Source organism: Mustelus asterias, chromosome 15, assembly GCF_964213995.1.
Source record: "Mustelus asterias chromosome 15, sMusAst1.hap1.1, whole genome shotgun sequence".
Taxonomy (NCBI): domain Eukaryota; kingdom Metazoa; phylum Chordata; class Chondrichthyes; order Carcharhiniformes; family Triakidae; genus Mustelus; species Mustelus asterias.
The window spans coordinates 66,446,965-66,472,300 of record NC_135815.1 but is presented as its reverse complement, the minus strand read 5'-3'; the positions used below and the strand labels follow the sequence as shown (position 1 = coordinate 66,472,300).

At 45.0% G+C, this 25,336-nt stretch overlaps 1 protein-coding gene across 8 annotated transcripts in view; it reads left to right on the top strand.

Annotated features, from left to right (window-relative positions):
* Window positions 1-25,336, top strand: part of dop1a (DOP1 leucine zipper like protein A) — a 352,103-nt gene that overhangs the window by 49,024 nt on the left and 277,743 nt on the right. For 6 of the 8 annotated variants that reach the window (XR_013499663.1, XR_013499664.1, XM_078230041.1 and 3 more), the window contains exons 2-3: window positions 6,993-7,203; window positions 11,883-12,064. Coding sequence is in view for 5 of the 8 variants with exons in the window: in XM_078230041.1 (XP_078086167.1) it covers window positions 7,066-7,203; window positions 11,883-12,064 (320 nt within the window). In the remaining 3 variants the exon portion in view is untranslated. Of the gene's footprint in view, window positions 1-6,992; window positions 7,204-9,661; window positions 9,699-11,882; window positions 12,065-25,336 lie in introns of those variants that run through there. The other 2 variants (XM_078230042.1, XM_078230043.1) reach the window with 2 other exon arrangements.

Sequence of the window (25,336 nt, the reverse complement as noted above, 5' to 3'; positions counted from 1 at the left end):
CTTACTGTGTTTACCCCAGTTCTACGCCGGCATCTCCACATCGAGAAAATGTTGGACAGGCTTGGCTTGTTTCCACTGGCTTTTAGAAGAGTGAAGGGTGACTTGATTGAGGTATATAAGATCCTGAACAGTACTAACAAGATAGAACATAGAACATAGAACATTACAGCGCAGAACAGGCCCTTCGGCCCACGATGTTGCACCGACCAGTTAAAAAAAAACTGTGACCCTCCAACCTAAACCAATTTCTTTTCGTCCATGAACCTATCTACGGATCTCTTAAACGCCCCCAAACTAGGCGCATTTACTACTGATGCTGGCAGGGCATTCCAATCCCTCACCACCCTCTGGGTAAAGAACCTACCCCTGACATCGGTTCTATAACTACCCCCCCTCAATTTAAAGCCATGCCCCCTCGTGCTGGATTTCTCCATCAGAGGAAAAAGGCTATCACTATCCACCCTATCTAAACCTCTAATCATCTTGTATGTTTCAATAAGATCCCCTCTTAGCCGCCGCCTTTCCAGCGAAAACAATCCCAAATCCCTCAGCCTCTCCTCATAGGATCTCCCCTCCATACCAGGCAACATCCTGGTAAACCTCCTCTGCACCCTCTCCAAAGCCTCCACATCCTTCCTGTAATGTGGGGACCAGAACTGCACACAGTACTCCAAGTGCGGCCGCACCAGAGTTGTGTACAGTTGCAACATAACGCTACGACTCCTAAATTCAATCCCCCTACCAATAAACGCCAAGACACCATATGCCTTCTTAACAACCTTATCTACTTGATTCCCAACTTTCAGGGATCTATGCACACATACACCTAGATCCCTCTGCTCCTCCACACTATTCAAAGTCCTCCCGTTAGCCCTATACTCAACACATCTGTTATTCCTACCAAAGTGAATTACCTCACACTTCTCCGCATTAAACTCCATCCGCCACCTCTCGGCCCAACTTTGCAACCTGTCTAAGTCTTCCTGCAAACTACGACACCCTTCCTCACTGTCTACCACACCACCGACTTTGGTGTCATCAGCAAATTTGCTAATCCACCCAACTATACCCTCATCCAGATCATTAATAAATATTACAAACAGCAGTGGCCCCAAAACAGATCCCTGAGGTACACCACTTGTAACCGCACTCCATGATGAATATTTACTATCAACCACCACCCTCTGTTTCCTATCCGCTAGCCAATTCCTGATCCAATTTCCTAGATCACCCCCAATCCCATACATCTGCATTTTCTGCAGAAGCCTACCATGGTGAACCTTATCAAACGCCTTACTAAAATCCATATATACCACGTCCACTGCCTTGCCCCCATCCACCTCCTTGGTCACTTTCTCAAAAAACTCAATAAGGTTAGTAAGGCACGACCTACCTGCCACAAAACCATGCTGACTATCACCTATCAATTCATTACTCTCCAAATAACTATAAATCCTATCCCTTATAATTTTTTCCAACATCTTGCCGACAACAGAAGTGAGACTCACCGGTCTATAATTCCCGGGGAAGTCTCTGTTCCCCTTCTTAAACAATGGGACAACATTCGCTAACCTCCAATCTTCTGGTACTATACCAGAGGCCAACGACGACCTGAAGATCGGAGCCAGAGGCTCTGCAATCACTTCTCTTGCCTCCCAGAGAATCCTTGGATAAATCCCATCCGGACCAGGGGATTTATCTATTTTCAGACCCTCCAGAATATCCTGCACATCCTCCTTATCAACTGTAATACTGTCTATTCTACTCCCTTGCAACCCAGTGTCCTCCTCAGCTATATTCATGTCCCCTTGCGTGAACACCGAAGAGAAATATTGGTTCAATGCTTCACCAATCTCCTCCGGTTCCACACATAACTTCCCTCTGCCATCTATAACTGGCCCTAAACTTGCCCTAACCAACCTTCTGTTCTTGACATACCTATAGAACGCCTTAGGATTCTCTTTAACCCTATCCGCCAAAGTCTTCTCATGTCCCCTTTTAGCCCTTCTAAGCTCGCTCTTCAACTCCCTCTTAGCCAATCTAAAGCTTTCTAGTGCACTACCCGAGTGCTCACGTCTCATCCGAACATAAGCCTCCTTTTTCTTTTTAACCAACAAAGAAACTTTTTTGGTGCACCACGGTTCCCTAGCCCTACCAATTCCTCCTTGCCTGACAGGGACATACCTATCACAGACTCGCAGTAGCTGCTCCTTGAAAAAACTCCACATGTCGGACGTTCCCAGTCCCTGTAATCGCCTAGTCCAACCTATGTTTCCTAATTCTCTCCTAATAGCCTCATAATTACCCTTCCCCCAGCTAAAACCATTGGCCCGAGGTTCATGCCTATCCCTTTCCATCACTAAGGTGAACGTAACCGAATTGTGGTCACTATCACCAAAATGCACACCAACTTCCAAGTCTAGCACCTGGTCTGGCTCATTTCCCAGCACCAGATCCAATATAGCCTCACCTCTAGTTGGCCTGTCTACATACTGAGTCAAAAAACCTTCCTGCACGCTTTGAACAAAAACTGACCCCTCTAACGAGCTAGAGCTATAACAATTCCAGTCAATATTAGTCAAGTTAAAATCCCCCATAACAATTGCCCTATTACTTTCACTCCTAAGCAGGATTGACTCCGCAATCCTTTCCTCAACCTCTCTAGAACTTTTAGGAGGTCTATAAAAGACTCCCAACAGGGTGACCTCTCCTCTCCTATTTCTAATCTCCGCCCATACTACCTCAACAGATAAGTCCTCATCAAACCTCCTCTCTGACACTGTGATACAATCTCTGACCAATAATGCTACCCCTCCCCCTCTTCTACCTCCTTCCCTACTTCGACTAAAACATTTGAACCCCGGGACCTGCAGCATCCATTCCTGCCCCTGCTCTATCCATGTCTCTGAAATAGCCACAACATCGAAGTCCCAGGTACTGATCCACGCTGCAAGTTCACCCACTTTATTGCGAATACTCCTGGCATTGAAGTATACACATTTCAAACCCTGCTCCACCCCACCTCTGCAATGCCGTGCATTGCAGTCCCCATCCATGCATCCCTCACTTTCAGCCCCACTACTCAGGATCCCTCCCCCCCCCCGAATCAGTTTAAACCTCCCTGCATGGCCTTAGCAAATTTACCCCCCAGGATATTGGTCCCCTTCTGATTAAGGTGTAGACCATGTTAGATGGATGTTGAAAGGATGTTTCCTCTTGTGGGTGAGTCCAGAACTAGTGACACTCTTTAAATTAGGGGTAGCCCTTATAGGACAGAGAGGAGGGGAATTTTTTTTCTTGAGGGTTGTGTGACTTTGGAACTTGCCACCTCAGGAAGCGGTGGAAATGGATCACTGAATGTTTTTAAGGCTGAGGTAGATAGATTTTTGTTAGGCAAGGGAATCCAAGGTTATCGGGGGTAGATGAGGAATGTGAAACTCAACACAAGCAGATCAGCCGTGATCTTATTGAATGGTGGAGTAGGCTCGAAGAGCCGAATGACTGCCTTCCCTATTTCATATGTTCAAAATTCCTTCTCATCAAATCACAGAATCCCTATAGTACAGAAGGAGGCCATTCAGCCCATTGAGCCTGCACCGGCAACAATCCCACCCTATCCCCGTAACCTCACATATTTACCCTGCTAATACCCCTGAAACGAGGGTCAATTTAGCATGGCCAATCAACTTAACCTGCACATCTTTGGACTGTGGGAGGAAACCAAAGCACCCGGAGGAAAAACACGCAGACACGAGGAAAATGTGCAAACTCCACAGTAACGCTGAGAGGCAGCAGTGCTAACCACTGTGCCACCCTTCTGAAATTGTGTTGCTTCGTTCATTATTCCCAACATCATCAAAGCATCCATCCTATTAAGCCCCCACAGAATCTTTTATGTTTCAATAAGATCACTTTTCACTCTTCTGTACTCCAATGAATTTAGGCCCAACCTGCTGAACCTTTCTTTATAAGATAGCTCAGCATGTTGGAATTTGTTTGAAGGGGATTGTGGTGTCTTGGATGCCATTGTTTATTTCATTATTGGGAATATAGTAACTGATTAAGAATAAATAATTTAACTTAATTGATAGTGAGAAAATAATAAGCAATAAATATTCATTCCTGTGTAAATGGAATAAAGGAATTGTGAGCTAATGTCCATTTATGTCCTATCTATGTCCTTATGATCAAACAGTGAGTTTCCATGGGATGTTGTAAGTGTCTAGTTCATAATTCATATGTTTTAGGATATAACTTTTAGGTTTAGGAATTAGTGTTGAATGTAAAATGGATGGAAACAGTTGGTTAAGTAATTGGTATGCATCTAACCTTTTGGCAGATCAAACAAGGCCTTGAGTTAATGACACTTAAAAGCTAACCTATGTTTATCTTACAAGATTAGAGGGAGAGGTGTAAAATGTAAAACTTAATCGACCTATTGTTGAATTTGCAGAAGAGCCAGCAGGTCTGCACTTCAGTAAAGATTTAAATTATGCATGTAGTTAAAATCATGAAACCCTACAGTGCAGAAGGAGAACATTCGGCCCATCGAGTCTGCACTGACAACCATCCCATCCTAGGCCCTACCCCCACATTTACCCGCTAATCCCTCTAACCTACACATCCTAGGGCACTAAGGGGCAACCGGAGCACTGGGAGGAAACCTACACAGACACGGGGAGAATGTGCAAACTCTACACAGACAGTGACCCAAGTCAGGAATGGAACCCAGGTTCCTGGAGCTGTGAGGCAGAAGTGCTAACCACTGTGTCACCGTGCTGCCCCACATATAGTTCCAGATGAAAATTAAAGTTGGTCAACAAGGGTTGTGTGGGGAGGTTGCGTTTAGGAGGGGATGGAGGTTGCGTGGGGTGGGGATGGAGGTTGAGTTGGGCAGGGAAATTTGTGTGGGGGAGGAGGAAGGAGGAGAGTTGTGGGGGAGGGGAAGGGTGTGGGGAGTGAAGGGGGAGGGTGTAGGGGGAGATTCCATAGAACCATAGAATCCCTACAGTGCTGAAAGAGGCCATTTGGCCATTGAGTCTGCACCAACTCTCCAAAAGAGCATCCCATCCAGGTCCTTCCCTCCACCCAAACCTCATAACACCATGCCCAAGTCCCTGGTACTTTGAGGCAGCCGCGCTACCCGCTGTGCCACCATGAGTTGGGGGTGGAGGTGGGGAGGGGGAAGGTGAGAGGGGAAAGGGCCAGAAATTGGGTAGGGAGAGTTGGGTGGGGAGGGAATGCTGGGTGGAAGGCATAATTAAGGGGGAGGGGGGAGAGATAATTGGGGGGGGGGTGGGATGGGTATTATCAAGGTTGGGGGATGATCCTTGAGGGAGGGGTTTTGGAGGATGAGGGTGAGACCCCTAAAGGTTTGGGGGCTTGGGTGCTTGGGGGTGAGTGTGCGATTGCTTTGATAACCTTGCAGCAGAGTTCTGAGAGTGGTTCCCCAGTGCATCTTTGGGGTACCATCCCTGATTTGATGCTGGAGAGCTTGGAAGTTATGGAGAAAAAATAGTTAAAAATCTGCCTAGCTCAAAGCAAGGGGTAAGTGCTTGTAGACAGTTAGCTTGGAAGCAGTCAATTTGGAACAGATAGCAAGAAAGCATCTGTCAAGACTGGGAATTGACTGTAGAACCAGGAAATACAGTAAGAAGTCTCACACACCAGGTTAAAGTCCAACAGGCTTATTTGGTAGCAAAATCCACTAGCTTTCGGAGCGCTGCCCCTTCGTCAGGTAAGTGGGAGTTTTGTTCACAAACAGGGCATATAAAGACACAAACTCAATTTACAAAATAATGGTTGGAATGTGAGTCTTTACAGGTAATCAAGTCTTAAAGGTACAGACAATGTGAGTGAAGAGAGCATTAAGCACAGATTAAAGAGATGTGTATTGTCTCCAGACAGACAGTTAGTGAGATTTTGCAAGCCCAGGCAAGTCGTGGGGGTTACAGATAATGTGACATGAACCCAAGATCCTGGTTGAGGCCGTCCTCATGTGTGCGGAACTTGGCTATCAGTCTCTGCTCAGCGACTCTGCGTTGTCGTGTGTCGTGAAGGCCACCTTGGAGAACGCTTACCCAAAGATCAGAGGCCGAATGCCCGTGACTGCTGAAGTGTTCCCCAACAGGAAGAGAACACTCTTGCCTGGTGATTGTTCATTCATCTGTTGTTGTAGCGTCTGCATCGTTGCTACGACAACGGATGAATGAACACCGCTCGACAATCCCACTTACTTGACGAAGGAGCAGTGCTCCGAAAGCTAGTGGATTTTGCTACCAAATAAACCTGTTGGAATTTAACCTGGTGTTGTGAGACATCTTACTGTGTTTACCCCAGTCCAACGCTGGCATCTCCACATCATGAGAACCAACAACTGTGCAGAGGTTGTTGGAGCCTAAAGGGCCATTAGGAAGTCGGGGTGTTTAAATCTTCATTCAAGAAGAAGGCTAAGTTTGAGCTGAGAACTTCACGACCATGAGGTTTTGAAGAACATTTGGAGGATCACTTACCCAAAAAGCTGATGGAAGATCCTCATGAAATCTCATACCTTGGAGAATAGCTGGAACACTGAAGAGTAATCAGTGACTTCTAATATGTGGGTTTCCTCTGGGTGCTCCGGTTTCCTCCCACAGTCCAAAGATGTGCGGGTTAGGTTAATTGGCCATGCTAAATTGCCACTTAGTGTCCTGAGATGCGTAGGTTAGAGGGATTTGTGGGTAAATATGTAGGGATGCGGGGGTAGGGCCTGGGTGGGATTGTGGTCAGTGTGGACTTGATGGGCCAAATGGCCTCTTTCTGCACAGTGGGATTTCTATGATTCTCGGAGGCTGTCGCGTAACTTTGGATGGGTCACTAAAGAAGTAAAAGAACCTTTAAGATTCTTGTAAATTGTTATCTTCGTGTCTAATTTTCAGACATGTATTCGATTTAAAACTGGGTTTTTCTTGCAGCATTTACAAAATTATGATTTTTTTTCTTTTTCTCATCAGAGACTGATTTTTAAAAAAACTACTACAGGTAAATGGTCTTTGAGTTTGGTCATCAGCTGCATGTTTAAGAAGGATGAACACGGAGGAACTGGAGTTACTGGGTGACTCCAAGTACAGAAATTACATAGCAGCGGTGGATAAAGCATTGAAAAGCTTCGAGTATTCCAGTGAATGGGCAGATCTAATATCAGCACTGGGTAAACTTAACAAGGTAATTGCAGAAAATGGGAATTCCTACAATTAAGTTAAATAAAAAGGAGATATTACTGCTTTGTATCTAAAATGCCTCTAATTTTACTGTTGAATATTGATCTTGATGCATGTTAAAATATTACATAGTAAGTCATCCAAGTTTTGTGTGTTTCATATATTAGAGAGCTTCTGTATTCTACTAATTGGTTTGCTTCACCACTTTGTTCTGAAAATAACTTTTTTATTGGTCATTTACTAATATTTCTAAATGATCTATTCATCTAGGAGGCAAGTATCTAAACCATGCACAACATAATGAATGGGTTCAGCTGGCTGATCTCTACAGTTTAATTATAACTACTTTTAATGTTAATCACGATTATAAAGGATTGTTGTAGTTAGCTTCGAATATTACTTGAACAGGTTGTGTGCTGGCAGTTTGCTGAAGATTGTAAGACAAATACTAATCTGGGTTAACCAAAATTATGACACAACAGTAATAGGATTTTTGAAAAGACTAAGAATAATTGGGGAAAATGCATGCTTGAATTAGAAATTCAGTTTATGCTAGTGAATTAGAAGTGGGTTGGGTACAATATTTCCCGTTTTAAGGCAGATACACCAAGGTCATATTGCATTTAAAACAGACTTTTTAAAAGGCTATTCCCCAGCCCATTTTCAGAAATATTGATGACTGGAGTTTTAAAAGTGAGGTCAGTTAACATCTTGTGATTAAACTGATCATCAAATTGCAATTACTGTAATGTCTTGCAAGCAGAGTAGTGATGTGGTAATTAGAAGAAAAAATAATGACTTTATCACTAATATTTTTTCAAGGGGCAAAACTGTTCCATCAAGGCTACATTACCATCATCAATCATTATATTTATTTATCTGTGTATCTTATTAGAAACTTTACGTGCATGCTCATTTATTGTTCATAACATTTTGTCCAATAGTAGTATCTGTGTATTTTTAAAACCAAGTGTATAAAGAAACCAAGACAATCATTTAAACTATTTTGGGTTAAACCAACTAAACTGAAGGACAAATTAAAGGAGCAGCCCCTTACAGGGATACTGCATCAAACAAAAACAAATTTCAAAGGAAACTTAAAATGTTCAATCAAAATATGATTAAAGGGGTTGATAAACACCCAGTCCCCACAGTGCCTACTGGGCATGGAAGGCCTCAGTGGTGGAGGCAAGTACTACACGCACTGTCTCTCGAGACACCTAGCTGTGAATATAGCTGCAGTAGAGAGAAGACAGTTGGGTCTGACGAAGCTGTTGATCACCCGCTATCTGGATCCGTTTATTGCAAGTTTGGCCAATCCCAGGAGTTGGTTCATGAAGAGATTCTCCTCCCTCCCCGCCCCTCTCCCCTCAGGGTGGCTGTAGATTAGGCGTATGGGACAGAAGTGCAAACAAAACTGTAATGAAAGGTTTTCAAATAACTGAAAAGGGAATGCGGTCTATTACAACTTACGTAGACATGGTATACGGATTCCATAAGGCCGCAAAAACTTAGATATATGAACATACATATGAGCATGTAGGGCGGCACGGTAGCACAGTGGTTAGCACTGCTGCTTCACAGCTCCAGGGTCCCGGGTTCGATTCCCGGCTTGGGTCACTGTCTGTGTGGAGTTTGCACATTCTCCTTGTGTCTGGGTTTCCTCCGGGTGCTCCGGTTTCCTCCCACAGTCCAAAGATGTGCGGGTTAGGTTGATTGGCCAGGTTAAAAAAAAATTGCCCCTAAGAGTCCTGGGATACGTAGGTTAGAGGGATTAGCGGGTAAAATATGTGGGGGTAGGGCCTGGGTGGGATTGTGGTCGGTGCAGACTCGATGGGTCGAATGGCCTCCTTCTGCACTGTAGGGTTTCTGTGATTTCTATGAGCAGACTTAAACCATTTGGCCACTCAAACATGCTCTGCTATTCAATAAGATCATGACTGATCTCTTCATCTTTGGACTTCATGAACGGACACATCCTATGGTTATATGGGACTGCTGTGTCCACCCTCCACCCCAGGTACCCCATAGTATCGGGGAGGAAGGACTCCTGCATAGAGAGACCGTTACCGGTGACCTTCGCCACTGAGTACTAAATGCCAACATGCTGAGGCTTGTCCAGACAACAGGCAGGGAAGTGAAAGGTGTGCAGCAGCAGCCCATGCAAGAATCCCCTCTGTGGTCCTCGGGGCATGGAAGGAATTTATGTGAGGTGGCTTGGGGCCGATTTGAGATTCTGTCCGAGCAGGAGTGACAGTCATTTATGACATGCACTTCTGGGAGCAGAAAATAAACTGTCTTACCACAATTTAGATTGTTTAAGCACAAAGGGACACACAGCAACACTTCATAGAACATAATGCCTTACATAGCTGATCTTCATTTACTATACTCAAGCTCAGTAAGCAATATCACAACTGATTGCCTTTACCCCAAGTGGTTGTCTTTCCCTTTTTATGCAGCTGCTGAAGATCATACCCAAATACGCAGATGGCTGAGGTGAAATTTTAGACATTTAAGAAGCATAATGTGATATAATACCTTATTTTAGTGCTCATGGTGCATGATGTAAATACCAATGAAGTGTAAAGATTTTTTTATTATGCTCATTTATACCAAAGATCTTTGGGTTAGGTTGATTGGCCAAGCTAAATCGCCCCTTAGTGCCGCGGATTGGCAGGATGAATACGTGGGGTTATGGGGATGGGGCATAGGTAAGTTTGTTGTTGGTGCAGGATTGATGAGCCAAATGGTCTCCTTCTGCACTGTAGGGATTCTATGATGCACATGTATATAGAACGCTGCCTTGTTACCATCCCAACAATGCATCCTAGATCACAGACCACTGGATGTTATGTATCAGCCAGATTTATTTGTGTTTCTGATAGAAGCTAATTAATATCATGTTGTGGACAATTCTGTACTGCAGGTTTATGCAGTACAGAATTGTCTTTACTGGGATTCCACAAACTAATTTCATAGTTGACGGTGAAAATTATGGGGAACTCTTCATTCCTAGGTTTGAACTCCAGGTTTCAGCAATTAAAGGACAATTTATCTGCTACGTTAAATCTGCCATCCCTTGCTTTGTTTGACCTGATTTCAGTCCTGCACACTACATACAATTGAAGGGTCTTGCTGAGAACAGCTTTTAGTTTACTTTCGTTTTTATCACATTGAAGCGTTTGAATTCTGTTTTGAATGTGTCTGTTGAAATCAAAAAGAGAGGATTAAACATGCATCTTCCATACATTTAAGAAAACCAAGGATAGATGCCTGGGGGAATGGATTCTGGGACAGAAAGATATTTGGTTTGCTAAGAATAATGGGGGGGAAATCTATTCTTGAATTAGAAATTCAGTTTATGCTAGTGAATAAGAAATGGATTGGGTACATTACATCTTGTTTTAAGGCAGATATACAAAAGATCATATTGCATTAAAAGACTGCTTTTTAAAAACTGCTCCCTGGCCAGTTAATAGGTTAACACAGTAAGAGTTTTAACAACACCAGGTTAAAGTCCAACAGGTTTATTTGGGAGCAAATGCCATTAGCTTTCGGAGCACTGCTCCTTCCTCATAGATAGAGTGAATGCGAGCAGGCTTTTTCCGCTGAGGCTAGGGGAGAAAAAAACCAGAGGGCATGGGTTAAGGGTGAAAGGAGAAAAGTTTAAAGGGAATATTGGGGGGGGCTTCTTCACGCAGAGAGTGGTGGGAGTGTGGAATGAGCTGCCGGATAAAGTGGTAAATGCGGGGTCACTTTTAACATTTAAGAAAAACTTGGACGGGTTCATGGATGAGAGGGGTGTGGAGGGGTATGGTCCAAGTGCAGGTCAGTGGGACTAGGCATAAAATGGTTCGGCACAGACAAGAAGGGCCAAAAGGCCTGTTTCTGAGCTGTAATTTTCTATGGTTCTATGGTCAGATGGAGTGGATATCTGCTCGCAAGCAGGGCACACGGAGACACAAAATCAAGTTACAGAATACTGATTAGAATGCGAATCTTTACAGCTAATCAGGTCTTAAAGATACAGACAATGTGAATGGAGGGAGCATCAGGCACAGGTTAAAGAAATGTGTATTGTCTCCAGACAGGACAGCCAGTGAGATTCTGCAAGTCCAGGAGGCAAGCTGTGGGGGTTACCGATAGTGTGACATGAACTCAAGATCCCGGTTTAGGCCGTCCTCATGTGTGCGGAACTTGGCTATCAGTTTCTGCTCAGCGACTCTGCGCTGTCGTGTGTCGTGAAGGCCGCCTTGGAGAACGCTTACCTAAAGATCAGATGCTGAATGCCCGTGACCGCTCTTGTTAAAACTCTTACTGTGTTTACCCCAGTCCAACGCCGGCATCTCCGTTAATATGTGCCAAACTGGTATTCATTTTAAATTTGTTCACGTTGATGCCAGTTTTATATCATTGTTGATTTGTCCAGTTGTGTGTGCCTGTATCTAAAGGCACTTTGTCCGTTACCACCCGTCTCTTCTACCAATGCCCCTGTTTCATTTTAAATACATTTTTTGCAACTTTCCCTGGTGATCTGCACAACTTCTGAATTGTGAAGCATTATTGCAATTTTTAAAAAAAAGTTGTGCACTCAGCCTTGTCATTCGGATTTTGAAGCCCAGATTGCAGTCTGGGTATATAATATTCTGTAACTGATTATTAATTTTCATATAATTACAGGTTTTACAGAATAATGCAAAGTACCAAGTTGTCCCAAGGAAGCTGACTATTGGTAAGCGGTTAGCACAGTGTCTTCATCCAGCACTGCCCAGTGGTGTTCATCGAAAAGCACTTGAAACCTATGAAATCATCTTTAAGATCATTGGCTCCAAAAGGCTGGCCAAAGATCTCTTCTTGTACAGGTGGGTTCTTTGTTAGTTACTTTTTAGAAAAAATCATAGATGCATGTTTGAAAGCTATAATTGTATGAACAAGGTCACCATACATGAAAAATCCACCCCCCCATGTCTTGATCCCTTTAGACCCAAGAGCTATATCTAATTCCTTCTTGAAACAACGTTTTGGTCTCAACTACTTGTTCTGGTAGTGAATTCCACACATTCACCACTCTGGGTGAATAAATTTCTCCTCGCCTCAGTTCTAAAAGGTTCACCGCTTATCCTGAAACTAAGACCCCTAGTTCTGGACTCCCACACTATTGGGAACACTCTTTCTGAGTGTCCTGTTAGAATTTTATAAATTTCTATGAAATTTTCTTCACTCTTCTAAGCTCCAGTGAATATAATCCTAACTGACTTAGTCTCTCCTCATATGACAGTCCTGCCATCCCAGGAATCACCCCAGTAAACCTTCTCCACACTCCCTCTATAGCAAGGACATCATCCTTCCTCAGATAAGAACACCAAAACTGCACACTGTACTCCAGGAGTGGCCTCATCAATGCCCTGTACAATTGCAGTAAAACATCCCTGTTTCTATACTCAAATCCTCTCTCTATGAAGGCCAATACACCATTTGTCGTCTTTACTGCCTGCTGCCCAATTGACCATCCCATTGACCATATCTTGTAGCCTCACTGTTAATCACTTGGCCAATCTTGGTGTCTTTCGCAAATTTACTAATCCTACCTCCCCACATAGTCATCTATGTTGTTTATATATGTTTCGAATAATAAGGGACCTAACACTGATCCTCTGGTATGCCACTGGATACTGGCTTTCAGTCACTAAAACAGTCTTCTTCCATAGAGTCAGAGGTTTACAGCATGGAAACAGGCCCTTCAGCCCAACTTGTCCATGCCACTCATATTTTACCATTAAACTAGTCCCAATTGCCTGCATTTGGCCCATTTCTCTCTATACTAATCTTACCCCTGTAACTGCCTAAATGCTTTTTAAAAGACAAAATTGTATCCGCCTCTACTACTATCTCTGGCAGCTCGTTCCAGACACTCATCACCCTCTGTGTGAAAAAAGTTCCCCCGGACCCTTTTGTATCTCTCCCCTCTCACCTTAAACATATGTCCTCTAATTTTAGATTCCCTTACCTTTGGGGAAAAGATGTTGACTTTCTACTTCATCAATGCCCCTTATTATTTTATAGACATCTATAAGATCACCCTTACCCTCCTACGCTCCAGGAAAAAAGTCCCAGTCTATCAAGCCTCTCCCTATAACTCAAACTATCAAGTCCCGATAGCATCCTAGTAAATCTTTTCTGCATTCTTACTAGTTTAATAATATCCTTTCTAAAATAACGTGACCAGAACTGTACACAGTATTCCAAGTATGGCCTTACAATGTCTTGTGCAACTTCAACAAGACGTCCCAACTCCTGTATTCAAAAAAAATCAATCAAATTCGTGAGACATGATTTTCCACTCTCAAAGCCATGCTGACAGTCCCTATTCAGTCCTCGTCTCTGACTCCTACAACTAAGCCAATTTTGAATCCACCTTATAAAATTATTCTGTCTCCCATGTGCATTTGCCTTCTTTATAAATCTTCCATATGGAACCTTGTCAAAAGCTTGCTGAAATCCATATAAACTCCATCAACTGCACTATCCTTATCTACACACCCAGTCACCTCCTTAAAAAAAACATTCAATCAAATTTTGTTAGGTATAACTTCCCTCTGACAAAGCCATGTTGGCTATCCCGAATCAAACCTTGCCTCTCCAAGTGGAGACAGGTTCTCTCCTTCAGAATTTTCTCCAATTGTTTGCCTACCACTGACCTGAGATTCACTGGTCAGTAGTTCCCTGGCTTATACCTACAATAAGAAGTCTCACAACACCAGGTTAAAGTCCAACAGGTTTATTTGGTAGCACAAGCCACTAGCTTTCGGAGAGCTGCCCCTTTGTCAGGTGAGTGGGAGTTCTGTTCACAAACAGAGCATATAAAGACACAAACTTAATTTACAGAATAATGGTTGGAATGCGAGTTTTTACAGGTAATCAAGTCTTAAAGGTGCAGACAATGTGAGTGGAGAGAGGGTTAAGCACAGGTTAAAGAGATGTGTATTGTCTCCAGCCAGGACAGTTAGTGAGATTTTGCAAGCCCAGGCAAGTCGTGGGGGTTACAGATAGTGTGACATGAACCCAAGATCCCAGTTGAGGCCGTCCTCATGTGCGGAACTTGGCTATCAGTCTCTGCTCAGCGACTCTGCGCGGTCGTGTGTTGTGAAGGCCGCCTTGGAGAACGCTTACCCGAAGATCAGAAGCCGAATGCCCGTGACCGCTGAAGTGCTCACTACAGGAAGAGAACACACTTGCCTGGTGATTGTCGAGCAGTGTTCATTCATCCGTTGTCGTAGCGTCTGCATGGTCTCCCCAATGTACCATGCCTCAGGACATCCTTTCCTGCAGCGTATCAGGTAGACAACATTGGCTGAGTTGCAAGTGTATGTACCGTGTACCTGGTGGATGGTGTTCTCACGTGAGATGATGGCATCCGTGTCGATGATCCGGCACGTCTTGCAGAGGTTGCTGTGGCAGGGTTGTGTGGTGTCGTGGTCACTGTTCTCCTGAAGGCTGGGTAGTTTGCTGCGGACAATGGTCTGTTTGAGGTTGTGTGGTTGTTTGAAGGCAAGATGTGGGGATGGCCTTGGCGAGATGTTCGTCTTCATCGATGACATGTTGAAGGCTTCGGAGAAGATGCCGTAGCTTCTCCGCTCCGGGGAAGTACTGGACGACGAAGGGTACTCTGTCCACCGTGTCCCGTGTTTGTCTTCTGAAATGCAGTTTTTCGCTGTGGCACGTCGGAACTGTCGGTCGATGAGTCGAGCGTCATATCCTGTTCTTATGAGGGCATCTTTCAGCGTCTGGAGTTGTCTGTTGCGGTCCTCCTCATCCGAGCAGATCCTGTGTATACGGAGGGCTTGTCCGTAGGGGATGGCTTCTTTAACGTGTTTAGGGTGGAAGCTGGAGAAGTGGAGCATCGTGAGGTTATCCATGGGCTTGCTGAGGTGACCATCCTTGATGGAGATGCGTGTGTCAAAGAATGCAACCGATTCCGGAGAATAGTCCAAGGTGAGGCTGATGGTGGGATGGAACTTGTTGATGTCATCATATCATTGTTTCAATGATTATTCACCATGAGTCCAAAGGAAGGAAATGTCATCGATGTATCTAGTGTATAGCATTGGTTGAAGGTCCTGTGCGGTGAAGAGGTCTTGTTCGAACCTGTGCATGAAAATGTTGGCATATTGAAGTTCGAATTTGGTCCCCATGGCTGTTCGTGTGTCTGGATGAAGAACTGGTTGAAGGTGAAAACATTGTGGTCCAGGATGAAGCGGATGAGTTGTAAAATTGCATCTGGAGATTGGCAGTTGTCGGCGTTGAGTACTGAGGCAGTTGCAGCAATGCCATCGTCGTGGGGGATGCTAGTGTAGAATGCCGAGACATCCATTGTGACGAGGAGTGCTCCTGGTTCAACTGCTCCATGTGTGCTGAGTTTCTGTAGGAAGTCCGTAGTGTCGCGACAAAAGCTGGGGGTTCTTTGTACAATGGATTTCAGGATGCTCTCGATGTAGCCAGAGAGGTTCTCGCACAGGGTCCCATTGCCCGATACGATGGGACGTCCGGGTGTATTTGCCTTGTGCATCTTCGGGAGGTAGTAGAGATCTCCAACAAGTAGGGTACATGGGATGAGAACACGGAGGGTGCTCTGAAGGTCCGGATCAAAGGTCTTGATCAGTCTGAGTTGACGGGTGTGCTCTTTGGTTGGATCTGCGGCTAACTGTCTGTAGTGTTCCTCGTTGTTCAGTTGTAAGTACACTTTGCAGTAATCCGTTCTGTTCAGTATGACGATGGGCCATCCTTTGTTTGCTGGTTTGATGACAATGTTGCGGTTGGTCTTGAGAGCGCGGATGGTGTTGCGTCGTGCTTGGGTGATGTTCGGGGCTGTCTTGTGAGTGCGGCTGATGAATCTGGCATTGACGCACCTCCTGACGGCTTGGCATACATGTCAAGTCGAGGGCAGCGGCCTTCCGGAGGAGTCGAATTCGACTCTTTCCTCTTCGGTTGCTGCACCGCGGATCTCTCTGTCGGCTGTTCCGGTTCATTGGCTGTCTCATTGTGTTCGCTGTTGGCCTCTTGGCGTTTGTGGAAGAACTCCCGCAGCTTCATTCACCTGATGAATTCCTCTGTGTCTGCTGCGAGACTGATGGGGTCTATTTTGGTGGTGGGGCAGAAATTGAGCCCTCGGCTGAGAACTTTGATTTCATCTGGTTGAAGTGTGTAGTCCGACAAGTGAGTATCCACTCACATTGTCTGTACCTTTAAGACTTGATTACCTGTAAAGACTCGCATTCCAACCATTATTTTGTAAATGGAGTTTGTGTCTTTATATGCCCTGTTTGTGAACAGAACTCCTACTCACCTGATGAAGGAGCAACGCTCTAAAAGCTTGTGGCTTGTGCTACCAAAGAAACCTGGGCTTTAAGTTGGTGTTGTAAGACTTCTTACTGTGTTTACCCTAGTCTGACGCCGGCGTCTCCACATTATACCTACAACCCTTCTTAAATAGCAGAACCATATTAGCTGTTCTTCAGTCCTCTGGCATCTCTCCCATGGCGAGAGAGGAATTAAAAATTTGGGTAGGAGCTTTTTCAATATCCTCCCTTGTCTCCCACAGCAGCCTGGGACACAATTAATCCGGCCTGGAGATTTGTCCACTTTCAAGCCTGCCAACACCTCCAATATCTCGTCACTCCCTATGTTAATTTGCTCAAGAACCTTGCAGTTCCTTTTCCTGAGTTCCATTTCTTCATCCTCATTCTCTTGGGTGAACATGATATGAAGTATTCCATCAACACTCTACCACTATTCTCTGGCTCCACCCATAGATTTTCCCCATGGTCCCTAATTGGTCCTACTCTTTCCCTGGTTAACCACTTCCCACTGACATACTTGTTGAATATCTTGGGATTTTCCCTACCTTTACCAGCTAGAGCTTTCTCATATGCCCACTTTGCTCTCCTAATTGCTTTCTTAAGCTCACCCTGTACTTTCTGTACTTCACTATAGGCTCTGCTGATTCACTCCCCTTGCACCTGCTGAAAGCCCCTCTTTTCCTTCTCATCCTATCCTGAATATCTCTGGTCATCCATGGTTCTCTGGGCTTGTTACTCCTTCCTGTTAGCCAGGAGGGAACATGTTGGGCCTGTACCCTCCCCACAAGTAGCTGTTCCTAGTCTACCATGGTCAGATCCTGCTTATTTTACCAAAATCTTTTTTGCAACTTGTCTATTTCTTTGTCCATAACAAGCTTCAATTGTACTATGCGGTATGCGGTGATTACTATCAATAAAATGCTCCCCCACCACCACCTGAACCTTGAATCTATCATCAAGGGAGAAATAGCGAGACATCGGGATAGAAATAGTCTCATTTGGCAGATACAGCATGGGTTCATGAAAGGCAGATCATGTTTAACTAATTTACTGGAATTCCTTGAGGACATTATGAGCGCCATGGGCAACGGGGAATCGAAGGATATGGTGTACCTGTATTTCCAGTACGCATTCGACCAGGTGCCGCATCAAAGGCTACTGCATAAGATAAAGGTGTATGGCATTACGGGTAATGTATTAGCATGGATAGAGGATTGGTTAACTAACAAAAGCAAAGAGTGGAGATAAATGAGTGTTTTTCTGGTTGGCGATCAATGACTCGTGGTGTGCCTTATGGATCAGTGTTGGGATTGTTTACAATTTATATAGATAATTTGGAGTTGGGGACCAAGTGTAGTGTGTCAAAGTTCACAGATGACACTAAGATGATTGGTAAAGCAAAGTGTGCAGAGGATGCTGAAAGTCTGCAGGGGGATATAGATAGTTTAAGTGAGTGGGCAATGGCCGGCAGATAGAGTACAATGTTGGTAAGTATGAGTTCATCCATTTTGGTCGGAGTAACAGCAAAATAGAACATAGAACAGTACAGCACAGAACAGGCCCTTCGGCCCACGATGTTGTGCCAAGCTTTATCTGAAACCAAGATCAAGCTATCCCACTCCCTATCATCCTGGTGTGCTCCATGTGCCTATCCAATAACCGCTTAAATGTTCTTAAAGTGTCTGACTCCACTATCACTGCAGGCAGTCCATTCCACACCCCAACCACTCTCTGCGTAAAGAACCTACCTCTGATATCCTTCCTGTATCTCCCACCACGAACCCTATAGTTATGCCCCCTTGTAATAGCTCCATACACCCGAGGAAATAGTCTTTGAACGTTCAGTCTATCTATCCCCTTCATCATTTTACAAACCTCTATTAAGTCTCCCCTCAGCCTCCTCCGCTCCAGAGAGAACAGCCCTAGCTCCCTCAACCTTTCCTCATAAGGCCTACCCTCCAAACCAGGCAGCATCCTGGTAAATCTCCTCTGCACTCTTTCCAGCGCTTCCACATCCTTCTTATAGTGAGGTGACCAGAACTGCACACAATATTCCAAATGAGGTCTCACCAAGGTCCTGTACATAGAACATAGAACATAGAACAGTACAGCACAGAACAGGCCCTTCAGCCCACGATGTTGTGCCGACCTTCATCTGAAACCAAGATCAAGCTATCCCACTCCCTACCATCCTGGTGTGCTCCATGTGCCTATCCAATAACCGCTTAAATGTTCCTAAAGTGTCTGACTCCACTATCACTGCAGGCAGTCCATTCCACACCCCAACCACTCTCTGCGTGAAGAACCTACCTCTGATATCCTTCCTATATCTCCCACCATGAACCCTATAGTTATGCCCCCTTGTAATAGCTCCATCCACCCGAGGAAATAGTCTTTGAACGTTCACTCGATCTATCCCCTTCATCATTTTATAAACCTCTATTAAGTCTCCCCTCAATCTCCTCCGCTCCAGAGAGAACAGCCCCAGCTCCCTCAACCTTTCCTCATAAGACCGACACTCCAAACCAGGCAGCATCCTGGTAAATCTCCTCTGCACTCTTTCCAGCGCTTCCACATCCTTCTTATAGTGAGGTGACCAGAACTGCACGCAATATTCCAAATGCGGTCTCACCAAGGTCCTGTACAGTTGCAGCATAACCCCACGGCTCTTAAACTCCAACCCCCTGTTAATAAAAGCTAACACACTATATGCCTTCTTCACAGCTCTATCCACTTTATTTAAATGGTAAAAAATTTGCAGCATGCTGCTGTGCAGAGGGACCTGGGTGTCCTTCTCCATGAATCGCAAAAAGTTGGTTTGCAGGTGCAGCAGGTAATTAAGAAGGCAAATGGAATTTTGTCCTTCATTGCTAGAGGGATGGAGTTTAAAAACAGCGAGGTTATGTTGCAGCTGTATAAGGTGCTGGTGAGGCCACACCTGGAGTACTGTGTACAGTTTTGGTCTCCTTATTTGAGAAAGGATATACTGACACTGGAGGGGGTGCAGAGGAGATTCACTAGATTGATTCCGGAGCTGAGAGAGTTGACTTATGAGGAACAAAGAACAATACAGCACAGGAACAGGCCCTTCAGCCCTCCAAGCCCGCGCCGCTCCCTGGTCCAAACTAGACCATTCTTTTGTATCCCTCCATTCCCACTCCGTTCATATGGCTGTCTAGATAAGTCTTAAACGTTCCCAGTGTGTCCGCCTCCACCACCTTGCCTGGCAGCGCATTCCAGGCCCCCACCACCCTCTGTGTAAAATATGTCCGTCTGATATCTGTGTTAAACCTCCCCCCCTTCACCTTGAACCTATGACCCCTCGTGAACGTCACCACCGACCTGGGGAAAAGTTTCCCACCGTTCACCCTATCTATGTCTTTCATAATTTTATACACCTCTATTAAGTCTCCCCTCATCCTCCGTCTTTCCAGGGAGAACAACCCCAGTTTACCCAATCTCTCCTCATAACTAAGCCCCTCCATACCAGGTAACATCCTGGTAAACCTCCTCTGTACTCTCTCCAAAGCCTCCACGTCCTTCTGGTAGTGTGGCGACCAGAACTGGACGCAGTATTCCAGATGCGGCCGAACCAACGTTCTATACATCTGCAACATCAGACCCCAACTTTTATACTCTATGCTCTGTCCTATAAAGGCAAGCATGCCATATGCCTTCTTCACCACCTTCTCCACCTGTGACGTCACTTTCAAGGATCTGTGGACTTGCAGGTCCCTCTGCGTATCTACACCCTTTATGGTTCTGCCATTTATCGTATAGCTCCTCCCTACATTATTTCTACCAAAATGCATCACTTTGCATTTATCAGGATTGAACTCCATCTGCCATTTCTTTGCCCAAATTTCCAGCCTATCTATATCCTTCTGTAGCTTCGAACAATGCTCCTCACTATCTGCAAGTCCTGCCAATTTTGTGTCGTCCGCAAACTTACTGATCACCCCAGTTACACCTTCTTCCAGATCATTTATATAAATCACAAACAGCAGAGGTCCCAATACAGAGCCCTGCGGAACACCACTAGTCACAGGCCTCCAGCCGGAAAAAGCCCCTTCCACTACCACCCCCTGTCTTCTGTGACCAAGCCAGTTCTCCACCCATCTAGCCACCTCCCCCTTTATCCCATGAGATCCAACCCTTTTCACCAGCCTACCATGAGGGACTTTGTCAAACCCTTTACTAAAGTCCATATAGACGACATCCACGGCCCTTCCCTCGTCAACCATTTTGGTCACTTCTTCAAAAAACTCCACCAGGTTAGTGAGGCATGACCTCCCTCTCACAAAACCATGCTGACTATCGTTAATGAGTTTATTCCTTTCTAAATGCGCATACATCCTATCTCTAAGAATCTTCTCCAACAACTTCCCCACCACGGACGTCAAGCTCACCGGCCTATAATTACCCGGGTTATCCTTCCTACCCTTCTTAAATAACGGGACCACATTAGCTATCCCCCAATCCTCTGGGACCTCATCTGCGTCCAGTGACGAGACAAAGATTTGCGTCAGAGGCCCAGCGATTTCATCTCTCGTCTCCCTGAGCAGCCTTGGATAGATTCCATCAGGCCCTGGGGATTTGTCAGTCTTTAAATTCTCTAACAAACCTAACACTTCCTCCTTTGTAATGGAGATTTTCTCCAACGGGTGAACACTCCCCTCCGAGACACTCCCAGTCAACACATCCCTCTCCTTTGTGAATACCGACGCAAAGTATTCATTTAGGATCTCCCCTACTTCTTTGGGCTCCAAGCTTAATTCCCCACTTTTGTCCCTGAGAGGTCCGATTTTTTCCCTGACAACCCTTTTGTTCCTAACGTATGAATAAAATGCCTTGGGATTCTCCTTAATCCTGTCTGCCAAGAACATTTCGTGACCCCTTTTTGCTCTTCTAATTCCCCGTTTGAGTTCTTTCCTACTTTCTTTGTACTCCTCCCGAGCTCCCTCCGTTTTTAGCTGCCTGGACCTACCATACGCCTCTCTTTTCTTTTTGACCAGTCCCTCAATTTCCCTGGTTATCCACGGTTCTCGAATCCTACCCTTCCTATCCTTCTTTTTAACAGGCACATGCCTGTCCTGTAGCCCTAACAACTGTTCCTTAAAAGACTCCCACATGCCAGATGTGGATTTACCCTCAAACAGCCTCTCCCAATCAAGAGCTGCCAATTTCTGCCTAATCCCACTAAAGTTAGCCTTCCCCCAATCCAACACCTTACCCTTGGGACACCACTCATCCTTTTCCATCACTATCCTAAAGCTAACAGAATTGTGGTCACTATTTGCCACATGTTCCCCTACCAAAACTTTGAAGACCTGACCGGGCTCATTCCCCAGTACCAGGTCCAGTATAGCCCCCTCTCTAGTCGGGCTATCTACATATTGTTCCAAAGAACCCTCCTGTACGCATTTTACAAATTCCTCCCCATTCAGAGTCCCTGCTCTCAGCGATTTCCAGTCTATACCAGGGAAATTGAAGTCTCCCACTACAACAACCCTATTTTTCCTGCACCTATCCAGTATCTCCTGACATATCCGTTCTTCCACTTCCCTTGGGCTGTTGGGGGGCCTGTAGTACATCCCCAACATAGTGACTGCGCCCTTCCTGTTGCTAAGCTCCACCCAGAGTGACTCGTTACACGACCCCTCTGAATTGTCCTCCCTCTGCACCGCTGTAATATGCTCTCCAACTAATACTGCTACTCCCCCACCTCTTTTGGCCCCTCCTCTGTCTCGCCTAAAACACTTGTACTTGGAATTTAGAAGAATGAGGGGGGATCTTTTAGAAAATATAAAATTATGAAGGGAATAGATAAGATAGAAGCAGGGAGGTTATTTCCACTGGTGGGTGAAATTAGAACTAGGAGGTATAGCCTCAAAATAAGGGAGAGCAGATTTAGGACTGAGTTGAGGAGGAACTTCTTCACCCAAAGGATTGTGAATCTGTGAAATTTCCCGCTCAGTGAAGTAGTTGAGGCTACCTCATTGAATGTTTTAAAGCAAAGATAAATTTTTGAATAGTAAAGGAGTTAAGGGTTATGGTGAGCGGGTGGGTAAGTGGAGCTGTGTCCACGAAAAGATCGGCCATGATCTTATTGAATGGCAGAGCAGGCTCGAGGTGCCAGATGGCCTACTCCTGCTCCTCGTTCTTATGAACCACCTGTCGGGTTTCATTCCCCAGAATTGGGTCCAGCACTGCCCTGCCCCTTGTTAGACCCTCTAGATATTGACCTAAAAAAGTTCTCCTGTACACATTTCAAGAAACCCTTAACACTTGGATACAAAATTGGCTTGATGACGGAAGCCAGAGGGTTGTTTTCAAACTGGAGGCCTGTGACCAGCGGTGTGCCTTAGGGATCTGTGCTGGGTCCACTGTTATTTGTCATTTATATTAATGATTTGGATGAGAATATAGGAGGTATGGTTAGTAAGTTTGCAAATGACACCAAGATTGGTGGCATAGTGGACAGTGAGGAAGGTTATCTCGGATTGCAACGAGATCTTGATCAATTGGGCCAGTGGGCTGATGAATGGCAGAGTTTAATTTAGATAAATGCGCGGTGATGCATTTTGGTACAAAGAACAATACAGCACAGGAACAGGCCCTTCGGCCCTCCAAGCCCGTGCCGCTCCCTGGTCCAAACTAGACCATTCTTTTGTATTCCTCCATTCCCACTCCGTTCATATGGCTGTCTAGATAAGTCTTAAACTGTAGATTGAACCAGGGCAGGACTTATTCAGTTAATGGTAGGGTGTTGGGGAGAATTACAGAACGAAGAGATCTAGGGGTACATGTTCATAGCTCCTTAAAAGTAGAGTCACAGGTAGACAGTGATGAAGAAGGCATTCACCATGCTTGGTTTCATTGGTCAGAACATTGAATACAGTAGTTGGGATGTCTTGTTGAAGTTGTACAAGACATTGGTAAGGCCACACTTGGAATACTGTGTACAGTTCTGGTCACCCTATTATAGAAAGGATATTATTAAACTAGAAAGAGTGCAGAAAAGATTTACGAGGATGCTACCGGGACATAGAACATAGAACATAGAACGCCACAGCACAAACAGGCCCTTCGGCCCACAGGTTGCGCCGATCACATCCCCACCTCTAGGCCTATCTATAGCCCTCAATCCCATTAAATCCCATGTACTCATCCAGAAGTCTCTTAAAAGACCCCAACGAGTTTGCCTCCACCACCACCGACGTCAGCCGATTCCACTCACCCACCACCCTCTGAGTGAAAAACTTACCCCTGACATTTCCTCTGTACCTACCCCCCAGCACCTTAAACCTGTGTCCTCTCGTAGCAACCATTTCAGCCCTTGGAAATAGCCTCTGAGAGTCTACCCTATCCAGACCTCTCAACATCTTGTAAACCTCTATCAGGTCACCTCTCATCCTTCGTCTCTCCAGGGAGAAGAGACCAAGCTCCCTCAACCTATCCTCATAAGGCATGCCCCCCAATCCAGGCAACATCCTTGTAAATCTCCTCTGCACCCTTTCTTGATGGACTTGATGGTTTGAGTTATAAGGAGAGGCTGGATAGATTGGGACTTTTTTCTCTGGAGCGTAGAAGGCTGAGGGGTGATTTTATAGAGGTCTATAAAATAATGAGGGGCATAGATCAGCTGGATAGTCAATATCTTTTCCCAAAGGTAGGGAAGTCTAAAACTAGAGGGCACAGGCTTAAGGTGAGAGGGGAGAGATACAAAAGTGTCCAGAAGGGCAATTTTTTCACAGAGGGTGGTGAGTATCTGGAACAAGCTGCCAGATGTAGTAATAGAGGCAGATACAATTTTGTCTTTTAAAAAGCATTTAGACAGTTACGTGGGTAAAATGGGTATAGAGGGATATGGGCCAAAGGTGGGCAATTGGGACTAGCTTCGGGGTTTAAAAAAAAAGGGCGGCATGGATAAGTTGGGCGAAAGAGCCTGTTTCCATCTTGTCAATCTCTGTGACTCTATGACTCGATAACTATGTCTATCCCAATTAATGTTGCGGAAAGTTAAAATCACCTAATGTAATTACCCAATACCTATTGTTTTTACACACCTCTGCGAATTCTGCTGACTGTCTTGGAATCTATAATAAATGCCTAGCAATTTATTCCCTGTTTTTATTCCTAAGGTCTATCCACAAAGCTTCCTTTGATTCCCCCACCAAAATATCATCTCTCCTTACTGCAGTAACTGATTCCTTAATTAATAATGCAATGCCTCTTCCTCTTTTGCCCCTTCTTCCCTGTCTCGCCTGAATATTCTACATCCTGGAATGTTGAGCTGCCAGTCCCATCCCTCCCTCAACCACATCTCTGTGATGGCTACTATATCACAATTTCCAGTGTGAATCCTCACCCTCAACTCATCCGTTTTATCAGTAATACTCCTGGCATTAAAGAAGAAGCTATCCTGCCTTGTCTTACTCTTTTGAAACTTAATACAGCTGTACCCCCTCTGACTTGATTGTTTTACTGTAAGATGCTCTGTCTCTATTCTGCTAGCAGTCTATGTTCCCCTCCACTTGCCAAATTAGTTTAAACTCCTTCCAATAGCACCAGCAAACCCACCCGCAAGGATGTTCATCCCGCTCTGGTTCAGATGTAGACTGTCCCGCTTGTACAAGTCCCACCTTCCTCAGAATCGATCCCAGTGTTCTAGGTATCTAAAACCCTCCCACCTGCACCAACTCTTAAGCCAGCATTCAGCTCTGCTGTTCTCCTATTTCTGTGCTTGTTAGCAAGTGCCACTAGGAGTAATCTTAG